General features: G+C 36.9%; 1 protein-coding gene across 1 annotated transcript in view; it reads right to left on the reverse strand.

Annotated features, from left to right (window-relative positions):
* Positions 1-21,442, reverse strand: part of ITPRID1 (ITPR interacting domain containing 1) — a gene marked incomplete at both ends in the record, with an annotated part of 91,395 nt that overhangs the window by 56,185 nt on the left and 13,768 nt on the right. The window contains 4 exons of the mRNA XM_080932370.1: positions 7,449-7,506; positions 10,671-11,242; positions 17,212-17,414; positions 19,432-19,518. Coding sequence (XP_080788496.1) covers positions 7,449-7,506; positions 10,671-11,242; positions 17,212-17,414; positions 19,432-19,518 — 920 coding nt within the window. The remainder of the gene's footprint in view (positions 1-7,448; positions 7,507-10,670; positions 11,243-17,211; positions 17,415-19,431; positions 19,519-21,442) is intronic.

The following is a 21,442-nucleotide window of genomic DNA, read 5'->3' on the forward strand; positions in this document are numbered from 1 at the left end:
TTTGCAATATTTAGCATGACAATATTTGGTGATTCTAACATCTAAGGTTTCTTACGGCTTTTCTCAATTACTTGGGGTTTTTGTTGTTTATTTCTTATCTGTTTGTTTTTATAAGCATTGGCTATATTTCCTCATTCCTTTTTATTTTTAATAAATTTTAATGTACTGAGACACTGAGAATAGTTGCTGTGTCAGGAGGCAAGGAACCTTTAAGGGAAAGATATTTATGATCCCAAAAGGAATATTTTTTTTCAGTTCTTCTAGCCTTTGCTATCTCTTGGACTTTCGGATGATGCATGTTTAGTTCAAGTATAGACCTATGGGCAGATTCCATACCTAGAATTTGGAAATTTCTCAGCCTAGTCATCTTCTTCTCAGAGTCATGCCTCTTTACTGTTTTTGAATTTCTCTATCTGTATTCCAGTCTTTGTTTTCTGATTTTTTAAGGAATCGTGGGAGCTTTGATCACAACTTTCTGCTTGAGTTTTGGAAGGGTGCCAAATAAGTCCACTTCAGACAGAAGAAGACTTATCCTTTCTTTGAAAAACCTACCCAAGGAGCCATTCCTCTTTCTCACTCATGGAAACCCTCAACTGTTTGCCTGTAAACAAACAGTGTATATTTTCAGTGTCTTTATGTAGAAATTTTAGAAATACTACATTTGGGATTTGCAGTTATTTATGGGAAAGTGATTTATCATCAGACACAAAATCAGACCTTGGATGCTAGATCTGAGCAGGACAGCAGCCCTGGAGGACCGTTCTGAAGCATGGGCTTTCCACATGCTTCTCACTGGGAATGAGTTCCTCCAGTGATCCCTGAATGTTCCTTTGTAGCCAATGTTTTAGGGGAAGCCATTTCTTTTAAATAATGAGATTTCAAGGTGCCAAATCTTGTGTTTTTCCATGTTTGTTTATTTTCTGAAGTGACAGGAAATGTATATTCTTGTCAGTCCAATATGTACATGCGATTCATTTGTAAATGACCCAATTGATGCATTGTGTTCTTTTAGGAAGCCATTTTTTAAAATCCCTTAATGGGTTCTACTTTTGGAATCATCCACACAGACTCTCTCCCAGTTTCTCCCATTCGAAATCTACATAATCTCCATGGTTTCTGGAATAAGAAAGATGGACCTTCTCCATTTTAAATAGCATACATATATATATTTCCTTCCTTACCTTGTCATTCCAGCATTAACTTTTGAGAGGTTAAGCAAAAGTACAATATTTATAGTTTTGCTTTTTATCTCATATAAAAAGTTACTTTGTTCAAATTCATGCATTAAATAGTTATACTTTTAGCTAACGTTCAGAATTTTGTGCATGAATAGAGGCAACTAAGTTTTAAGAATATTATGAGATTATTATTTGCTCACAATTATTTGAAATATGTGACTGTAAACAATTGTCTCCCGCAGCTCTGTAGGCTGGCTTACTAGGATGTATAGTTACCACTTTATTCTGGGCTGGAGTCATCTCAAAAGTTAACTAGGTTAGGCGTCAAGAATGGCTTACTCATATGGAAGTTCAATTAGGGATGTCTACCAGTATGTCCATATGAGACACCTCTGTACAGCAAGAGCCTGGGTTCTTAGAGAAAAAAACTCTAAGAGCAGATATGCCTATATCCAGAAAGTAGTGAAAAGAATACAAATCAGCAAATAGTGTCCTAAAACTATCCATCCATATTTTCCTGGCAAAGAAGAAACATGTGTGCTTTTATCTTTTAGATGAAGCCATCTTTAGAACTGTGCATTAAAATGTATGTGTAGTCATATTCCTTCCACTCTATGCCAACATCTGTGGGGGGGGGGGTTATTAGAGCAGCTTACTGCACCATATCCCACCCCACAATTCTACCTCCTCTCAGGAGGCAAACTCGAGACATACATCTGTCACCTGGGAGGCCTACTCCAATGCAGAGAATTCACAGCGACTAACACCAGAGCCAACTTGATGGCAAAAGACAAGCACAAGAACATAATCAACAGAGGCCAAGTTAATTTGGCTCCATTAAAACACAACTCTCCCCTACTATAATCCCTGGATTGCTAACATACCTGAAGAGCAATTCTGTGACCTTAAATCCCATCTCATGAAGATAATAGAGACCTTTAAAAGGGATAGAAATAATTTTCATAACATAATACAGGAAAACATAAACAAGTAGAAACCTTTAAAGAAAAAACAAATGAGCCCCTTAAAGTTTCTAACTCAAAAGATCCAAAAAATTTGGAATACTATGAAAAGACCATCCCTAAGGACAAAAATGGGAATAGAAAAGGTGAAGATTCCAAATTCAAAGGGACAGAAAACATCTTCAACAAAATCATTTAATAAAACCTATCTAAAGAAAAAGATGACTATAAACTATAAATGTACAAGAAGCTTAGAGAACACTAAAAAGATTGGACCAGTAAAGAAACCCCTCCCACCACATAAAAGAAAATTCAAACAGGAAGGAAATGAATAAAACCATCCAATACCTAAAAATAGAAATAGAAGCTGTGATGATGTGTATATGTTTGCCCAGGGAGTGGCATTATTAGAAGCTCTGGACTTGTTGGAGTAGGAGTGTCACTGTGGGTGTGGGCTTTAAAACACTCATTCTAGCTGCCTGGAAACCAGTCTCTTGTTTGCCTTTGGAACAACATGAAGAACACTTAGCTCTTCCTATACCATTCCTGTCTGGATGTTGCCATGTTCCCTTCTTGATGATAATGGACTGAACATCTGAACCTGTAAGCCATCCCCAATTAAACGTTGTCCTTATAAGGGTTGCTGTGGACATTGTGTCTGTTCACAGCAGTAAAATCCTAACAAAGGAGTAATAAAGAAAATACAAATGGAGGCAAACTTGGAGATAGAAAACTTAGAAAAGAAGGTTGAAATGTCCCTTTGTATACTATCAAATCACCACAGATTAATGCTGAACTTCAATAACAGAAACAGTAGAAGTCAGACATACTCAGAAACTGAACAATATTTACTCAATAATAACTTTGTCAGAAGAGATATAAAGAAAGAAATTAAAGACTTTCTAGAATTCAATGAAAATGGTGGTACAACATATCTAGACTTATGGGACACAATGAAAGCAGTGCTAAGAGGAAAACTCATAGTACTAAATGCATTTATAAAGAAGTTGAAGAGATCTCAACCTAAAAACTTAACAGCATGCCTATAAGCTCTAGAGCAAAAAGAAGCAAACACACCAAAGAAGAAGAGAAAGCAGGAAATGGTCAAACTCAGAGCTCAAATCAATCAATAGAAACAAAAATAACAATACAAAGAACAAACCCAAAAGCTGGTTCTTTGAGAACATCTATAAGATGGACAAACCCTTAGCTAAACTAACAAGAAGGCACAAAGACCATGTCCAAATTAACAAAATCAAAATGAAAAAGGAGACATAACAACAGAAACAGAAATCTAAAAAAAAAAAAAAAAAAAAAAAAAAAAAAAAAAAAAAAAAAAATCATTAGGTCTTACTTCAAAACCTCTACTCCACCAAGCTGAAAAATATAAATGAAATAAAAAGATTTCTAGACAGATACTATATACCAAAATTAAATCAAGATCATGTAATCTATCTAAACAGTTCCATACCCAAGGCAATAGAATAACTCATTAAAAGTCTCCCAACCAATAAAAGCCCAGTGCCACATGGTTTTAGTTCAGAATCCTACCAAACATTGAAAAAAGAGCTAATGTCAATATTTCTCAAACTTTTTCACAAAATAGAAACAGAAGAAACACTACCTAATTCATTATGTAAAGACACAGTTATTCTGATACTCAACAAAAAAAGAGAACTTTAAATTTCAATTATTTTATGCAAAAATACTCAATAAATTTCATGCAAACCAAATCCAAGAATACATCCAAAACATCATCCACAATGATCAAATAGGCTTTATTTCCAGGATACAGGGATAGTTCATTATAGGAAAATCTATCAATGTGATCCACTATATAAATAAACAGAAAAAGTAAAATCACATGATCATCTTCTTATATGCTGAAAAGGCCTTTGACAAAATCTAACACCTTTTTAAGAATTCAAGGCTCATACATAAAACAATGAAACCAATAACAAATAACAAAACAGAAGGGAATTTCCTGAACAGAATACCAGTGGTTCAAGCCCTAAGATCAACAATTGATAAATGGAACCTCATGAAATTAAAAAGCTTCTGTAAGGCAAAAGACACTGTAAATAGCACAAAATGACTACCTACAGATTGGGAAAAAATATTAACTAATTCTATATCTGACGTGGAGTTAATATCCAAAATATATAAAGAACTCAAGAAGTTAAACTCCAACAAACCAAATAACCCATTTTAAAGACCGGGAACTGAGCTAAACCGAGAATTCTCAACTGAAGAATAGCAAATAGCTGAGAAGCACTTGAATAAAATGTTCAATATCTTTAGTCATAAGGGAACTGACTGCAAATCAAAGAGACCCTGAGATTCCATCTTACCTCAGTCAGAATGGCTAAGATCCAAAGCTCAAGAGACAGCACGTGCTGGCAAGGATGTGGAGAAAGCAAAATGTTTCTCCATTGCTGATGGGAATGCAAACTTGTACAACCACTCTGGAAATCAATCTTGTGTTTTCTCAGAAAACTGGAAATATTTCTACCTGAAGATCCAGCTATACCATTCCTGGGCATATTCTCAAAAGATGCCCCAGCATCACCCAAGGGTATTTACTCCATGATATTCATAGAAGCTTGATTTGTAATAGCCAGAGACTGGAAACAACCAAGATGTCCCTCAACTGAAGAATGGATATAGAAAAATTGGTTTATTTATGCAATGGGATACTATACAGGTATAAAAATAAAGACACCATGAATTTTTCCGGCAAATGGATGGAACTTGAAATATCTTGAATGAAGTAACTCAGACCTAAAAGGACACACATGACACAAACTCACTGACAAGTAGATATTAGCCATAAATAACAGAATACCCCTGATACACCCTATTGATTCAAATAAGTTAAATGAGAAGGAAGGCCCAAGCAAGGATGCTTGAATCACACTTAGAAGGGGAAACAAAATAGTCATAGGAGGCAGAGGGACGGAGGGAACTGGGAGCAGAAAGAAAAAAAGGGAGGGAAATGGGGAGGCAGGATCAGGTGAGGGGAGAGAAGAGAGGTTGAGTGTGCCAGAAGAATCAATGTAAATCTGCAGTTGTCTGGGGCTGGGGGAATCTCTAGAAAGTCCAAGAGACCTGGGATAGGAGAGGCTCCTAGGAGTCAATGCAGACCAGCTGAGATGCCTAACAGTAGGAGCATGGAACCTGAAGATGCCATCTTCTGTAGTCAGGCAGGATCCTACTGAAGAAGAAGGATAGAGCCACCAACACACCCACAAAACTTTTGACCCAAAGTTAGTTCTGTCTAAAAAAATGAAAATGTAGGAATGGAGTATAGACTAAAGGAAAGGCCAAACAATAACCAGCCCAACTCAAAACACATCCCATGGGCAAGCACCAGTCCCTAACCTATTAATGATACTCTGGCTATGCTTATAAAGAGGAGCCTCACATAACTGTCCTCTCAGAGGCTCTACACTGCAGTGGACAGAAATAGATGTAGATACCACAAGGTGGAGGTGGGTGACATTTATGAAAGAGTTAAGGGGAAGAATTGAAGGCCCAGAAATAGATGGGGACTCCACAGGAAGACCAACATAGTCAACAAACCTGGACACCTGAGAGTTCTCAGAATCTGAGCCACTAACCAAAGAACATACACAGGCTGGAACGAGGCCCTTCAAGGCACATGGGTGGTAAAAGATGCATCTAATCTGGAAGAGACTTGATGTGTCAGAGCAGAGAGATTCCACCCTTTCAGAGAATCAGTGAGGAGGATGGGGAGAGGGACTCCATGAGGGAGGGACCCAGACAGGGTGCAGAGTTTGGGATGTAAACAAATTAATTAATTTTAAAATGCACATATATATGTGATACAGGATATTTTTTCTTGCTTTATTTACTAGATTAATTTGACTCTGATTTCAGTCATATTTTTATTCAGTTGTTTCGAGACAGGGTAATCCAAGCTATGTTCAAATTTGCCATCTCCTGCCTTGGCCCTCTGCATACTGAGATTACAGACATATGTTACCATAACTTGGCAAAACACTATTTTTAAAATTAAAGAAAATGACAAAAAATGATACAGTGAGACAAACACACACACACACACACACACACACACACAAAGAGAAAGAGAGACAGACACAGAGAGAGACAGAGAGACAGAGGGATAGAGACAGAGAGAGACAGAGAGAGACAGAGAGAGACAGAGAGAGACAGAGAGAGACAGAGAGACAGAGAGAGAGATCCAACTTGTCCAGATTTTTCTTATTAGGCAGATTACCACTTCTCTCACGTTAGCCTCCTAATTTGCCCAACTTCCCATACAATCTTTTTGGAGTAATTGGGATGGCTTATGTGTTATCAGTAGACCTCCTAATTGAATGTCAAGGAAGGCAGTTCCTTTTGACAAGGGGACCTCCAGCTTCATTGAGAAGCATTCAATTAGATGGAAAGCAGATGCTTATTTTTGTCTTATAAACCTCAGTGCAGGTTATGTGGTAATTACTTGAAGAGCAGGATAACAATTTATGTAATCAGCAGGACCCTATAATTACTAATGCATAATTTCTAAACAGCATTTAGCAAAATGAGACCCATACATACACTTTGTAATGAAAAAGATGTGTTTGACACCACACTAAATTAAATTTAAAATTTGCATATTTTCTTCCAGGAAACACACTGGCTTCATCTGCTCTATTTTGCTTGACTAATCTCTGCCTGCTTCCAGCTTCACTGAAGGATCACGGCAGCTGTGAGCACTATATCGGGGGGGGAGGGGGGGATGAGAACCAGGAACAGTTCTCTCTGAATTCTACAATGCACATCCCAAGTACAATGTGCATCCCAAGAAAAGACCAGGAGAGTCTCACCCTGGCAATTTTCTGTCCACAAAGAGTCTGACATGAGGTTGGGGAAAATGTAGAATGCAAGAGTTAGTAGAACATATAAAAAACTGTTTGCACTGATTTCTTTATTATTTATGAAAAAAACTGAGGCCTGTAAAATGCTGCGACTTATTCAACAACCAGCACCAGGCAGTCGGAGTAGGAAAGCACCCACTCAGTTTCTGATGGTAAATCCATTCTCCTACACACTGCTTGCAGAAACTTCTAGACAAATCACACCACAACCACAGGGATAGCAAATACTTCCTGAAATGTATTTTAAAATTTACACATATATTTACATCTCAACTCAGAATCTACAGAAATGGATCAGAATTCATGGACACAATGAAGTCTATTTTAACTGAGCTAAGTAGCGGCTATTTCATTATTTCTTTGAATGATCATTGATGAAATCATACCTATTATTGAATTCTTACCTACAATTCCTGATGTCAGGTTAAGAGAGTTGCCAGGGTCTTCTTCAAAGCTCTGGACCTAAGACGTCAAAATACATCAATTTCACTAGAAATATTTTCATGGCACATTCACTTTATTTAACCAATAAGCAATAATTATCAACTCATAATCATGCTGAGGGATAAACATAATTTGATGGTAATAGATAATGGGCTTCTGGAAGGAGGAGGTGGTATAAGATATTCACAACAAAGAAGCAACAAAATAAAAAAGTTTAGCAAGTGGGGGTCACTTTTGGATAAGAGGATCAAGACTTCTTTCGAGAAGTTGTGCATTAGAACTCATATTGCCACTGAGGAATATTAAATATATGTGAAAAAGCTAGCTAACTATTGCTCCATAAGCTTATGCACAGTAATGCAGATCATGCAGCTGCTACATAGTCCTTGGCACACAAACACACACACACACACACACACACAACAAGATTTATTTCTATACCGAGAGAGCAGACTTTATTTTTAAAATATTTTGGAAATAATAAATAATATTCTATGAATGATTACCAAGCTATTGCTTTAAAAAAAAGCAGCAACTATCATCTTTAAAACACCATTTACTGTAGAAGTATGTCACCAAAAAAAAAAAAAAAAAATGCTTCATAAGGTGAACTTGGTTACCGTTGACATTTTGGACTATTTCTTTTTAGGACTTAGGTTTAGCTCACTTTTCTGGATATAGTAATGAAGTAAAAGTATTCACTCAAGAATTTGGAAGGAATAGTATTTATACTGAAAGCTGATCAGATGTACGTCCCAGCATTTCTTTTGTTGATTTCAGTGATTAAACCAATGTGCTTTATCACATTTTTAAATGAAACAAGAAAGCTCTCTTTTCACATCACTATCATGAAAAAGAAATTCATTTGATATAATGCAAAGTACATTTATTTCAATTAAAAAATAATGAAAGAAAAGAGTGCAATAATTAAAAATAAATGCCAGGTATATTTCTAGGCTTCCTTCCTACCTAATCCATTGTGATTAGTTTTAAAAATCAGTAAAAAATAAATAAAGAAGCAGTCTAAATGAAATAAAGATGCCATGCTGTTGGCCTCATATGTGTTTGTTTTTAATACATGGTCCATTCATAAAGGAAGAAAGATAAACATTATTGATTATTAACATAAAGAAGCATCTGTCATATAACATAGCTGCATGCATTTAACTAGTATGAAGTTCATTTAATATGCTTGGTAATGTAAAAAGAAAGAGACTGACTCTATTCTACTTAGTAGAATTAAACACAGAATATGTTGCACTTTGCATTAGGAATCTGTATATAATTTTTGTTGGGAGTATAGTTTTGATAGTCAAGCCAAATACTGCCAAAAGCAGCACTCAATGGGACCGAAGCAAACCAGAATAGATTGTCTTAAAGAAAAAGTTTCGTCAACCCTAGTTAAAACTTTGTTGTACAGATTATTTATGAATATTTGTTGTCATTTAAATACTCAAAGATCTGCCATTGTTCACATTATATTTTTTATAATTAAATGTTTAGATTTGCCACTCAAGAATAGACATTAAATCTGATGTTGACTCCTTTATAATGTGCAGTCTCCCTATGCTGCTTTTTCTCATTCTATAGCATTAAGTGAAATCACAGTTATCAATATGTTCATGCCCCGTCCTATTTTCCATTATCAGTACAGAGATAAGTGGAAATACGCACATATATTTATATTTTTATTAACCAAAATCAAAAGGAGATATCAGAATAAAATGCAAATTAATATGAATTAGAAAAATAAGAATCAAGAGTTAGAGTCTCTGGGTAAAACAGTGATACCATATATGAATATTAATAAACACTAAAACAAGAAAATAAAGGAAACTAACTCCCCAATTTCCAAGCCCATCCTGCACTCTTAGTGTTTTATTAAGGATATTGCATGACTCATTTTGGCAACCATTTTCAAACACTTTCTATGGTCTTTATGCTGTCAAGAGTTCAGCACAGAAGTGGCAACTGATATACACATTCTTTTACGTGGTCTCCAGGCTGTAGCTCTAAGAACATAGACAATATTTGGGTTCAGCAGTCATGGAGTGAGAGTAATTGAATTGAGCTTAAAGAAGGTGAATTATGGATAGAAATTGATTAAAAACCACAATGAGATAAATAAAAAATAGAGTGAAAGCAAAGGGATTAGTCAAATTTAGTTGGGAATAAGAAAAATAAAAAGGTGGATCAGTGTGGTGTTTGAGAATGATGCCCTAGGCATGTCTGTTTGAATACTTGGGTCTAAGTAGTAGGAACTTTTTGGGAAGGACTAAGAAGTATGACTTTGTTGAAGGAGGTATGTCACTGGGGGTGGGCTTTTAGGTATAAAAGAATCTAGGCCATACCCAGTTAACTTTCTTTGTACAGTGCATGTGGCTCAAGATGTAAGCTCTTGTGGATCAGGATGTAAACTCTCATACTGCTTGCCTGCTGCCATGTTTTATCCTGTCAATGAAATGATACTCATGGGCTTATCATCCCAAACTGTAAGCCTCTGAATGAACTGTTTCTCTCCTAGTTGCCTTCATCATGGTATCTTGATGCAGCATTAAAAAAAAGTAACTAAGATAATAGAAAACTGGTATTATACTAGTTTAATCCTCTGTGAAGCAACTAAAATTTAACTCTCCCAGACTAGATCAAATTTGGAACCTGTGATAATTTAAATAGGTATGGCCCCATAGATTCAAGTACTTAAATGTTTGCACATAGGAGGTGGCACTTTTAGGAGGTGTAAACTTATTGGAGAATGTGTGGCCTTGTTAAAGGAAATATGTCACTGTGGAAGTAGAACTTTGAGTTCATATAGGCTCAAGCCATGCCCAGTGAGACAGTCTTTTTATACTACTTACAGATTAAGGTTTAGAACTCTCTCCTCCTCCAGAACTGTGTCTGCTTGCATGTTGCCATGCTTCTTGCCATGATGAGAATATACTAAACCTCCAAAAGTGTAAGCCATCCCCAATTAAATATTTTTCTTTATATGAGTTGCCTTGGTCATTGTGTCGCTTCACAGCAGTAAAACCCAAAGACAGAACCGTAATGTAAAATGCTAAAAGTTGTGCAATCCAGTGTATCAATAGAGTAAAGAAATAAAAAAGACAGATATGGTGGCATGGGGCATTGCCAGTAGGAACCAAGCTACTAGGAACCAAGGAACTAGATAGATCACCCACCTCTTCCATTTCAAAGGAGTCTGGTCCTTTACTCACAATGTGCGCCAAGTTCTTGAGTTTGTCCATATGAATCCATTTCTCCTTCCAAGTTCTCCTAACTAACCTCTCAGACAAACAAGTATGAGAAGACTGCTTGGCCAGTGTGCATGAGCAAGGCCACTGCTTTTCCAGAAGAGCTTGTGGATGAGGACAAGGGGTCAAGTCTTTGCAGGCTTGGGCAGAACTATGTTCTGTTGAAGGAATCATTTGATGTTCATCATGGCTAATGGAAGACACAAGTAGTTCCACCTGAGGATCCCATGGCTCGTTTGGCAGAGTCAAAATCTCATGTTCCATCTTGAACGATTCTGTCGGTGCTGGATTGCCATCCATCCTACTGGTTTGTCTTGAAGCTCTTCTTAAAAGTTGTCTCATTTTTTTCTTATGTTCTTTAGCTCCACTTGATAAGGGATTTTGCATACCCTGTCCTCCAGCTTTTTCTTCATCCAGGCTCTGTGGGGTATTAACACCATTCAGCAATGAAGAGAAGGCATTTGTCACACAATCCAAGATTTCTAACTGTTGGAACCGACCTGGAAAATATAGGAACATAGGCGTTTTACAATAGGCTTTTTTGCCATCAAACTACTTGGATGCAGTAAATAATATAGTAAAAACTAAATAAGGAGGAACACTGAAGTTTCTCAGCAGGTAAAGTGCTTTGTAGCCAATTCCAGGGAATTTAGTTTGATCCCTGGAATATACATAGTAAAATTAGAAAACCAATCCCCACAAGTTGTCTTCTAGCCTCTACATGTGTGTCATGATGTACAGAAAAGTACACAGGCACACATAAAGTAAGTAAATTAAAATGTAAGAAGAAAAGGATGTGGAACAAAGGGTGGAACAGAAGGGAGATAAAGTCCAGACTATAAAAGAAAAAAAGACTAAAGAATAATGTTTTAAATATAGGAAAACAAACTTGAAGAGTGGATAATGTGTTTTCCAAGACAAGAAAGACTGTTAAAACTCAAAGTTTTCCCAGCCATGTCCCTCTCTCTGAAAATGGGATACCTACCCACCAAGAAGTCACTCTATCATAAGAAAAGCTGATAGCTTTTAAATTGAGTTGGATACACATAACTTTGTAGGTTCATATATACACATAGTTGTTACATACTAATTCATTTAAAACCCTTGAGATGACTGACTCTGTATGTTTATGTGTGCAATATCAAATGCCAAAAGATAAGCTCTGGAACTGAGTGAGGGTTTGGCTTATTGGAAGAGTATTGCCCTAGTGCACAAAGTACCAAAATCCATCCAAACTATTGCAAAAGATAAAATATATTCTAAAGCAATATCCCACACTCTTAATATGAAGTTGTCAAAGTTTTTGTCCCATCATCATAACCACCATATTCATTACTCAAATATAAAATAGCATATAGAATCAGGAGGCCTGGTTCCAAGCTACAGGTCAGCCACCACTAAAAGTTTGAACCTATTGTGCATGAATTAATGCCCATTCAGCATTTAGTTCCATGCCAAACATAATAAATGCTCACAAATTTATTTTTTAACATTGGTAACTGTGGCTGCCTATATATCTCTGATAGCTGTGATGTACATCAAAGCAAACATGTAAATAGGCAATGTTACACAAAGACTGACTATTAAAGTTATTAAAATGAACTATATTGTTTTTATTCTTTCAAGAAACAAACAGCAATTAATGAAGAATTGCATTTGCTTTCAAAATCAATCATATTTTTAATTTGCTAGTCTTTATTCATAATTTAAAGTATACATTATATATACATATATATGTCATAAATATATAGACATATGTGTGTGTCTTAATATCTGACAATATATAATAGTTCCGGCTCAATTAGATTGAGAAGGTGTCCTCATGAAGTAAGAGATAATTTAGGTACATGATGTAATTTTGTAAAACATCATGAGATGGGTTTTTCTATACTATCATAATAAAGCTATGGTGATAGAAAAATGAGGACTCTCACTTTTGTAGTATGGCTTCCTCAAACCCCTAACGATAGCATAAAGATTATATGACTCATTAGTGGTAAAAGCACACATAGTTTGTAAAAGACACTCTACTGATCATGTTTTCTAACTACTATTACCAAATACTTAAAAGAAAAACTTTCAGGAGAAAGAGGAAAAGAGATTCATTTTTATACATGCTTTCAGAAGTTCCAGTTGATCATAGTGAAGAGGGTGTGGCAGAGTATAACAGCCTTCCTCATAGACACAAAAGGGGGAGGGCAGAGAATATGCATATCTGAGCTAGTGGACTTGCTTTTTTCCATATTTTTGATTAATTTATTTCTTTGACTATTCCATACATATATTTAATGTATTCTGGTTACTTTCTCCCTCTGTATTCTAGTTACTTTCCTTTTCCACTCTTTCATCTCTTTCCCATTCCTATCATTTCTATCATCTCATATTCCATTCCCATCCCTTGGCCCATCTCTAAAAGTCCATTTTCCAGATCTATAACACTTTATTTGCTTAGATTAATCAACACTATCTGGGTGAGCATCAGAGTGGAGTCTGGAGGTTTGCAACTGAAGGCAGTGACTTACTCTCTTCCCAAATTTATCAGTAAAAAATAGTTAGCAGTGAAGGATGAGGTCCTCTCAATCCCTCCTCTATCCACACCTTACTGTTGAGGGGTCCATTCTTATGCAGACCTAGTTATAGCAGGCATCTTTAGCAGCTATGTGTTCAAGGTTGCAATGACTATCTATTGCCCAAAAGATAGATTTTTGCACTCTCTCTTTTTATTTCCCAGTCCTTACAATTTTTCCAAACTCACTTGAGTAATGTTCTACGAGCCTTGAAGGGGATGCCATTTTGTGTTTTAGTTAGGGTTGAGCACTTATTCTCAGTTATTTTCTGCATTTACTATCATTTTCTGGAATGCATGACTTCTTCTCTACTTAAGACAGACAGTAACATTCATCTATGAATAAAAACATAAATATCTGGAATTTATTTTGTTCTCTGTATTCTATTTAAGTTCTCTGTTTTCTATTAAATTGCCCTACTGACATTCAGTAGTTTCCCCACTATTTCCATATAATCCTTTCTGAAAGCATACAGACATACATGGAAGTGTCCTTTACTAATTTCTTGTTTCTCAATATAGCTAACAACCAAAGTTAACCATAACAAATCCACCCCAGTTAACTTGTTACCCACATGCTTCCCATTAAATTACAGCATTCCACAGCTGGCTCCCAAAAGACTTATAGATGATTCATGTATAAATGCATCAGTCCATCTCCAAGTGTTTCTATATTCTTAACAATTAAAAGAACTCAAAAATGCAAGTTCAAGTCTCCTCTGAAAAGCCATATTGTGTAAGATCAGAAATAGTTTCTATATTTCTGAAATATGATGAGCTAGAGTAAATATTTTGAATTCGAAAAAGAAAGATGGGATCATAGGACAAAGGGATGAGATCAAAGCAAGGCTAGAACCCAAGAGGAGAAACCTTAAATCCTGTGGCTTAATGCCAACATCCAGGCACAGATGGTCATTATGGGAACTAAAGTGGGTTGATAAAGCCTAACTGCTTTGACCTTATTAATTTCAGCCTGTGTGGACTCTCTCTTGGTCTTGCTCTGCTCATTGACTATGGCTTTCCATGCAGTTGTTCTATGTGGCTGGGATCTCTAACTTCTGGGGTTCTTTCTGGCATCATTGGCTTCCCTCTCACAGCTACATACATTGCCTTCTCAGTACCTACCTTAGAAAGAATAACTCTGCAAACTTCCTGATATCCCAGGCTTTACTTTAAAGTAAGCATTCATAATCTTTTGATGTTTATATCCTGCATGCTTACAAACCAGCATCACAAGTCTGGTGAGGTGGTGCATGACTTTAATTACAGCCCTTGGGAGGCAGAGGCAGACCAATCACTATACATTTGAGGACAATCTGGTATATTTGGTGACCTCCAGAATAGCCAGGGCTACAAAATGAGATCCTATCTTCAAAATTAAGTAAATAAAAAATCATCATATTGATGAAAACAGGATATATTACTAGCTCAAACATCCACCTTGAAACATGACTGAAGCAACCTATAACTGCCCAGATGACTTTCTTAAGTAGCTTTGTTTGAACTCCCCATGAGTTTTTTAAAGCGAATCAAACATTTCTATTGAGCCTGTGATTAATGTGATCTCAACCAATGCTTTTATAATTTTGCATGTGTAGGTGTGTAGTGTGTATATGTTTATGTGTATGGGTGTATATGTACATGCAAGTACACGTGCACATGAGTTTATGTGTATGTAGCAGCTCATTGTTGATGCAAGATGCCTTCTTTGATCACATTCTCCCTAATACTTTGATGTAGGGTCTTTTGTTGAACTAGGAGAAAACTGTTTTGGCTTGCTCCAGTGCATTCCAATTTTTCTTTCTAGGGCTGAAATTACAGACATTCTTTCATGCCTACTTGATATTTACATAGGACCTATGCTCTAAATTCTGGCCCTCTTGCTTACAAGGCAAACATTTTAACAACTGTCTTTCTTCATTAATCCTCTCTATGATTTCTCCAACAGCACATTGGAGATGTGCTCTAATAATCCTGTCTAGTTGACAATGAAGGTAACACACCAGAGATGCTGTCCTCTATTCTATCTGACCTCACACAGCATTCTCTCTCGACTTCCCTCATCCTTTCCTTTTATCTGAAAAAAGAGCTATTAGCCAATCAAACTTCTGCTTTGAAGAACTGGTGAATGTTTCACAGAGGTCAGTGAAATTCTTTTAAGACCTTTAGAGGAATTCTTCTGTTTCCAGATAATTCTGATTACATTCTTTCCCTATGTTAATATTATAGGGAGTATCATCTCTTTCATGAGATAGTGTACACAAACTTGCTTTTATGATTGCCTTCTATAATTTCATAAAAAGGTTTGTATTTGACAAAGACAAACTACTGATATATTCGGTTCTGTCTACTCAGAGAACAACTGCATGGAGCATGGATTAGCATTTTATGTCGGCCTGTGAGTGATTAAATAACCGATTTTACTCTCCAGGTTGAAACCTCTGCTCTAACTTTGAATAAGGCATTCTTTTCTGTTCTGTTTTGAGCATCCAACTAACTTAGTTCTTGCTTATTTTACATTTGACCTCCTTAGCTTTACTGAAGTAAAAGTGTACTTGTGCTATTCAGAAGAAATAAAAACAAGTCAGCCACTCCAGGACCAAAGGCCAAGTCCTAGCTTCTCTATAATCAATGTCTCAATTTCATTTATAAAATGAAATTCTAGATATTTTCCAAAAATATATAATTAATTAAGAAACTTTTACTTCTGGAAGGAGAAGAGACCAATAGTAACTCCTTCTAGAAGTAAAATGTAAAATGTAAACATCAAAGAATCCACAGAATCACATAATCTTAAAAAACAAAAACAACTTACCACTTAGATTTTGAAAACCATTTCTCTCTCTCTCTCTCTCTCTCTCTCTCTCTCTCTCTCTCTCTCTCTCTCTCTCTCTCTTCTCTCTCTCACACACACACACATACACACACATACAAATACAGGGGGGCGGACTTAGAAATCCTAGAGAAATTTCTTCCTTTCCATTGATGTAACTTTTGGTGAACTTAAAGAAACACTTATTTCAGAATCATAACTTTGTCATTTCTCACCTTGATTTTCTCAAACTCTTTCATGTAATCCATAGAAGTTAACTTAGTTGACCCAGAGAGGTTCATATCTAAATTCGTTTGAAAATGTTGTACTACCTTCCCTCTAGGAGCTTTAGGACTGCCAGTCAACTCTGTGGTAAATAGGTTACTGCTGGGTTTCTTTCTCTCAGTGTATTTGCTCATGTACATGTTCTCCAAGAGGATCTGCTGAGATACCTTAGTGATAGGTGTTCCACTGACTACAAGCTGAGGTAACTTGGCAAGTCCATACTGGCAATAAGAACTGTGATATGACTGGTGAGTAGCTACCACCTTCATCTCAAGGCATAGACAATAGCAGTCTAAACAGCCTCTAGTGGAGAAGAGGCTTTTACTCAATGCTTCCTGAGGAGGAGGCTGGGCTGTCTCCTGGGGTGTGGCTAGAGTAGACATTAGAGTTACCCATGAGAGTGTTTCACCTTTGGCCTTACACAGAATTGCACATTCCACTGCCTTGGAGTTAGGATGTCATGTGACTTGTTTTGACCAATGACATCTGAGCAGAGCTATGATGAGTATGTACTTTCCCTTTCCCATGTTTCCCCTGTCATTGAAACTGGTGATACTCCAGATTGTAGTAGGTACTGAGCAAATCCTTCAGTGACTCCTATGGAAAAGTCTATCTTGCTTCTAAGTATACATGGCAAACCATGGAAGACAAACAACAAGGGATTGAGAAGTTAGTTTTTCCTGTTTCAAACCCCTCGGGGTTTGAATGGTACCACAGGGAAGCAGTAGCCTAATCTGTTGGACACTGTGGCCCTCCCTGGACTCAGTGCCAAGTGTTGAGATGCAGTGCCGACAGCTCCCACGTACCATACAAGTCAGGGTTCTCAAAGTTCATCCGCTGCTTCTGAGCTTCAAGAAAAACACTGAGGTTAATTCCTCTGGCTGCTGAGCTATAACCAAGGAACCGGGCTGGGATCTGTGTGCAGATATCTGGCTCATCAGCACCGAACCCCAAGTCCAATAGAATCTCCACTGGATCTTCTTCCCAAAATTTCAGCCATTCAGGAATGCTGAGGTGAAAATAAGAATATCTTTATGTATAACAATCCATTTAAAATTAGTCCATTTTTTTTCTACTCACCCTGTCTTCCAGAATTTGAGTGGAAGAGGAACTTGAAGAGACAAATAAATGGTGAGTTCACCACAACTCTCACACAGTTCACTTGGAAGACAGTCGGATGTCCCACCTAGGGACATGTGCCTATGGTTTGCAAACAAAACCATGGGCTTATCCATCTGGATTTCCTTTCCCTCGGGGCAAGTGTTAAATCAGACAGGGCAGAAAAACTAGGGAGTGGAAGTCATAGCAAATTGGCAATCACCTTAAAACAATTATCTGATAGCAATCAAGAAAATAAAACACACAATATCACCAACAACCTGAAAGGGTAGACCCAAATAAGTTTTTTAAGTATCAGTCTAAGACATCTTAGCTACACAAATCTGCCTAGAATATTACTGAAGGCAAACCATAGGTTCAATGTTTCCAAATAATACTTTCATGTCTCTAGTTAGGGTTAGACTATGCTCTGGTTTTTATTTGTTTCTTTATATTTTGTCTTGACTTGGCTAAGAAACAACAAATGCTTTTATTAAATATTTCTAGTTTTGTTGGCACAGAAATTAGGAATCAATTATCTAGAAATTTTATGTATACCAACTCACTTCTGACTCAAAATTTTTGGTGTTTGACCTTCCAAATGCCATGGACTCTGCAGGAAACTGAGATTTCTTCTAAGGTTTCAGCAGGTTTTCTTGTGTTTTCATGAAGGTTTCTGTTTGCCTTTTCCCATGCTACTTTCGAGAGCTTATTCAAGACACAGAAAAGTAGATAATTTTTTCCCCGGAGTTTCACTCTCATTAGCGCCATGGTTAAGCCCCCCTTCCCTGGGGCTTGTATCATGTTCACTCTTTCTAATGTCACTTACAGATTTGATGATTTGCCTTCTGACCCAGTCAAAGGGGAAAAAAAACTAGGCTAGGAACCCTCAGTGAGGGGGATCTAAATGACTTTGGCTGGGATTCCTTGATCATTAAAATGATTTGGAAAGCTGCAGTGACAATCGGTTGGTTGTATGCCATGGACAAATTGATACAAAGAAGGTTCGAATGAGAAATTAGTTTGGAGAGAATCCTAAATTCCACATGAAAATTTAATTTATTATCTATTGGCCCCACTGTATAAATCTTTATTCAGTCCATTTTTACTAATCTTTATTGAACATCTGTGGTATTCTAAGCTCTGGGGCAAGGTACCTACAACACAAAGTTAACAAAGACTGTCCCTGACTTCCAAAGGGTACAGTGTCATAGCCATCAATATGAATATTGATTGGCTTGTCACTAATGATATTTTTGAATCATTATAAAATATCATTAACTTGTAATATATTGAATTGCACAACAACAAGATAAAACAAATTCACCTTTAAAAAGTAAATTATTACATGTAAATCTTTGTTTTGAGTCTTTACCCTGTTACCACTAAGTCATGGGTCTCTCCAGATCTTAACGCTCTATGGGAATAGACAGGCTTTGTAAATTTTACCTGCTATGCTCGTCAATAATAATGTGGTCTCTGTATCTTTTTGCAGCTTGTAGTTTTCTTAAAATATGACACAGTGATAGTTCTAATGGGTAGAGTTGCAGTCCATACATACCCTACTTATTTGGTCAACAAATGAAATTCCAGCAACTACAGATATAACCATTTATCAAATATTTCCCAGTGACAGATACTTCACCTCCTTTCCAAATGACTTTTAAAATGTGGTCTTAAAAATAAGGTTGGGTTGTGAGCCTAGCCTTTAACGGCTGAGCCGAATTGTCAAAATGCTTTCAAAATTTTGTACATGTATCTCTCTTCTTTAAATAAAGTTGTAAGAAAAAACAAAGGTTTGGAAAGCCTTTGTTCTCCCTCTCATCCATTAGTTTAAACAATGTATTTCTCAAGTACATATTTTTAAGTTCACAAAACATATTGTTGAGCTGAATGTATGTTGATGAACGTGCCGGGAAATCACATACCTTTGAGGTACACCTGTGGTGGAGTAACAAGAGTTGAAACTAGTCCCCCTGGACAGGGTAGGAGTCTCCGAGAACTGATGCAGAGATCTAGAATACAAGGGAATCAAAGATGAGTCATATCATTTCGATTCTCCCCCAAATGTCCCTGGGATGATGTCCTTTCTCAAGGAAGCATTTTTGTTTCATCCTGGTTTTAATAACCCCGCAGTGGGCAAGGCCGTGGAAGGAGGCACAATGTGCAGCAGAGGGGTTCTACTCCTCTCTGAGAATTGTTGTAGAATGTGTGAGAATTTAAGTGTTAGGTGACTGCGAGTGTTTATAAAGGTGACAGAATGTCTCCCTCTTGACAGATGGCAAATCACTGGGAAACCTCTTTGGAAGACAGCTTTGCTAGGCTCCAACGTGAGGGAAGAAGTTAATAATATGTGATGGAAGATGTACAGCAAACAACCACTGGAGGTACTCCATGTCATTTCTCACAATGAAGGAGGATTTCATAGTTCATGTCTAACAGTCTCTAACCTGTGTCTCCAGAGCTCCTGGGACCAAGCAGATGCAATAGTAATGAAGTCCCTTACTACCCAAGACTATGAGAATCATCATCATATTTAGTGTACCTCTATTGCAAGACATTTTAAAGCACTGCCAAAGAAAATTGAATGATATTATAATACAATTCTGTTTTATGTAGCTCAAGCATATCATGGAGCTTATTAGACAGTTAGCATACAATTAAAATTTATCAAACAACACTCTGCAGATGTCAATGTTCCCAAGGAGATAAGGTTACTAAACTTGAGTTGCTAAATTTGTTTTAGTCTTGTCCATTCTAACTATGAACATCTGGACCCTGACTCTGTTTAATTGTATCTTTTCATTAAAGATGAAAAAAAATTCTGAATAATACAAATTCTACATTTAAATGACCACAGATCTTGACAGAAGAGAAAAACACAACCCTTTACTTATTTACTATTGCCTTGGGTACTGGTTAGTATTTTTTTCTCAACTTGCCTCACAGAATAATGACACTTGTGAAAAGGAAAACCCTGAATGGGGAATTATTTCTATCAGATTGGGCTGTGGCAATGTATGTAGGGCATTTTCTTGATAGTTCATGGATGGAGGAAATTTCAATCTACTGTGGAGAATTCCATTCCTAGGCAGGAGATCTTGGGCTGCATGAAAAAGGCATTGAGAAAATCACATTCCTCTCTGGTTTTGTTTCACTCTTGTCTCTAGGTTCCTACCTTGAGTTCCTGCCCTGGTTTCCCTAAGTAAAAGACTGTAACTTGTAAGGCAAAAAAAATTATTTTCTGCTTCCAGCTGGTTCTGATTGTCAGTGTTTTATCACAGCACCAGAGAGGCAAACTACTACACCTGATCTCTCTTCCTTTAAATTTCAGTTTTCTTTCCACATTTGAGGGCTACATTTATCTTTGCGGTGTTCCATAGAGCAATATAGAAGCTGCACAGGACTTAAATCTAGAATAATTCATGAATCCTTGCTGTTTTGAATTAACCATGTGGGCATGAGCTTGACCCTAAATCCAGATCTCAATCTTTTATTTGAGCTCCCAAGGAGATGTTTTTTTGCTTCAAAATCATTTAATTTCATCAGATCAAAGCAACCAATCACCTAAGAGAGAAAAAAGTTATGGAATGTGTGCACCTCAGCACTGGACATTTAGTTTTCTGGAAGGGTTCTGAAATTCCAAGATGATCCAAGAACAGGGAGCCTCAAGGAACTCAGGCAGTCCCAGAATCTCTTGAGGTGGAGATGGTTCCTAAGTATCGACTGAAGGGTTTGCAAAGAATAGTTCTGAACCTCATCTAAGAATTCCAGTTCAGTATGTCTGAGGTAGGCTTTTTACTAAGGGTTCACCTCTCGCAGCTGCACTGGAGAGCACACTCTGAAATCCACTCTCTCCTCCATTAGAGACACACGTCTTTCCATCAACATCTAAATAGTCAGTAAATAGTACCATGAGTAACATCATTTCCAGACAAA

The sequence above is a fragment of the Micromys minutus genome (genome assembly GCF_963924665.1).
Source record: "Micromys minutus genome assembly, chromosome: 18".
In the NCBI taxonomy this organism is placed as follows: domain Eukaryota; kingdom Metazoa; phylum Chordata; class Mammalia; order Rodentia; family Muridae; genus Micromys; species Micromys minutus.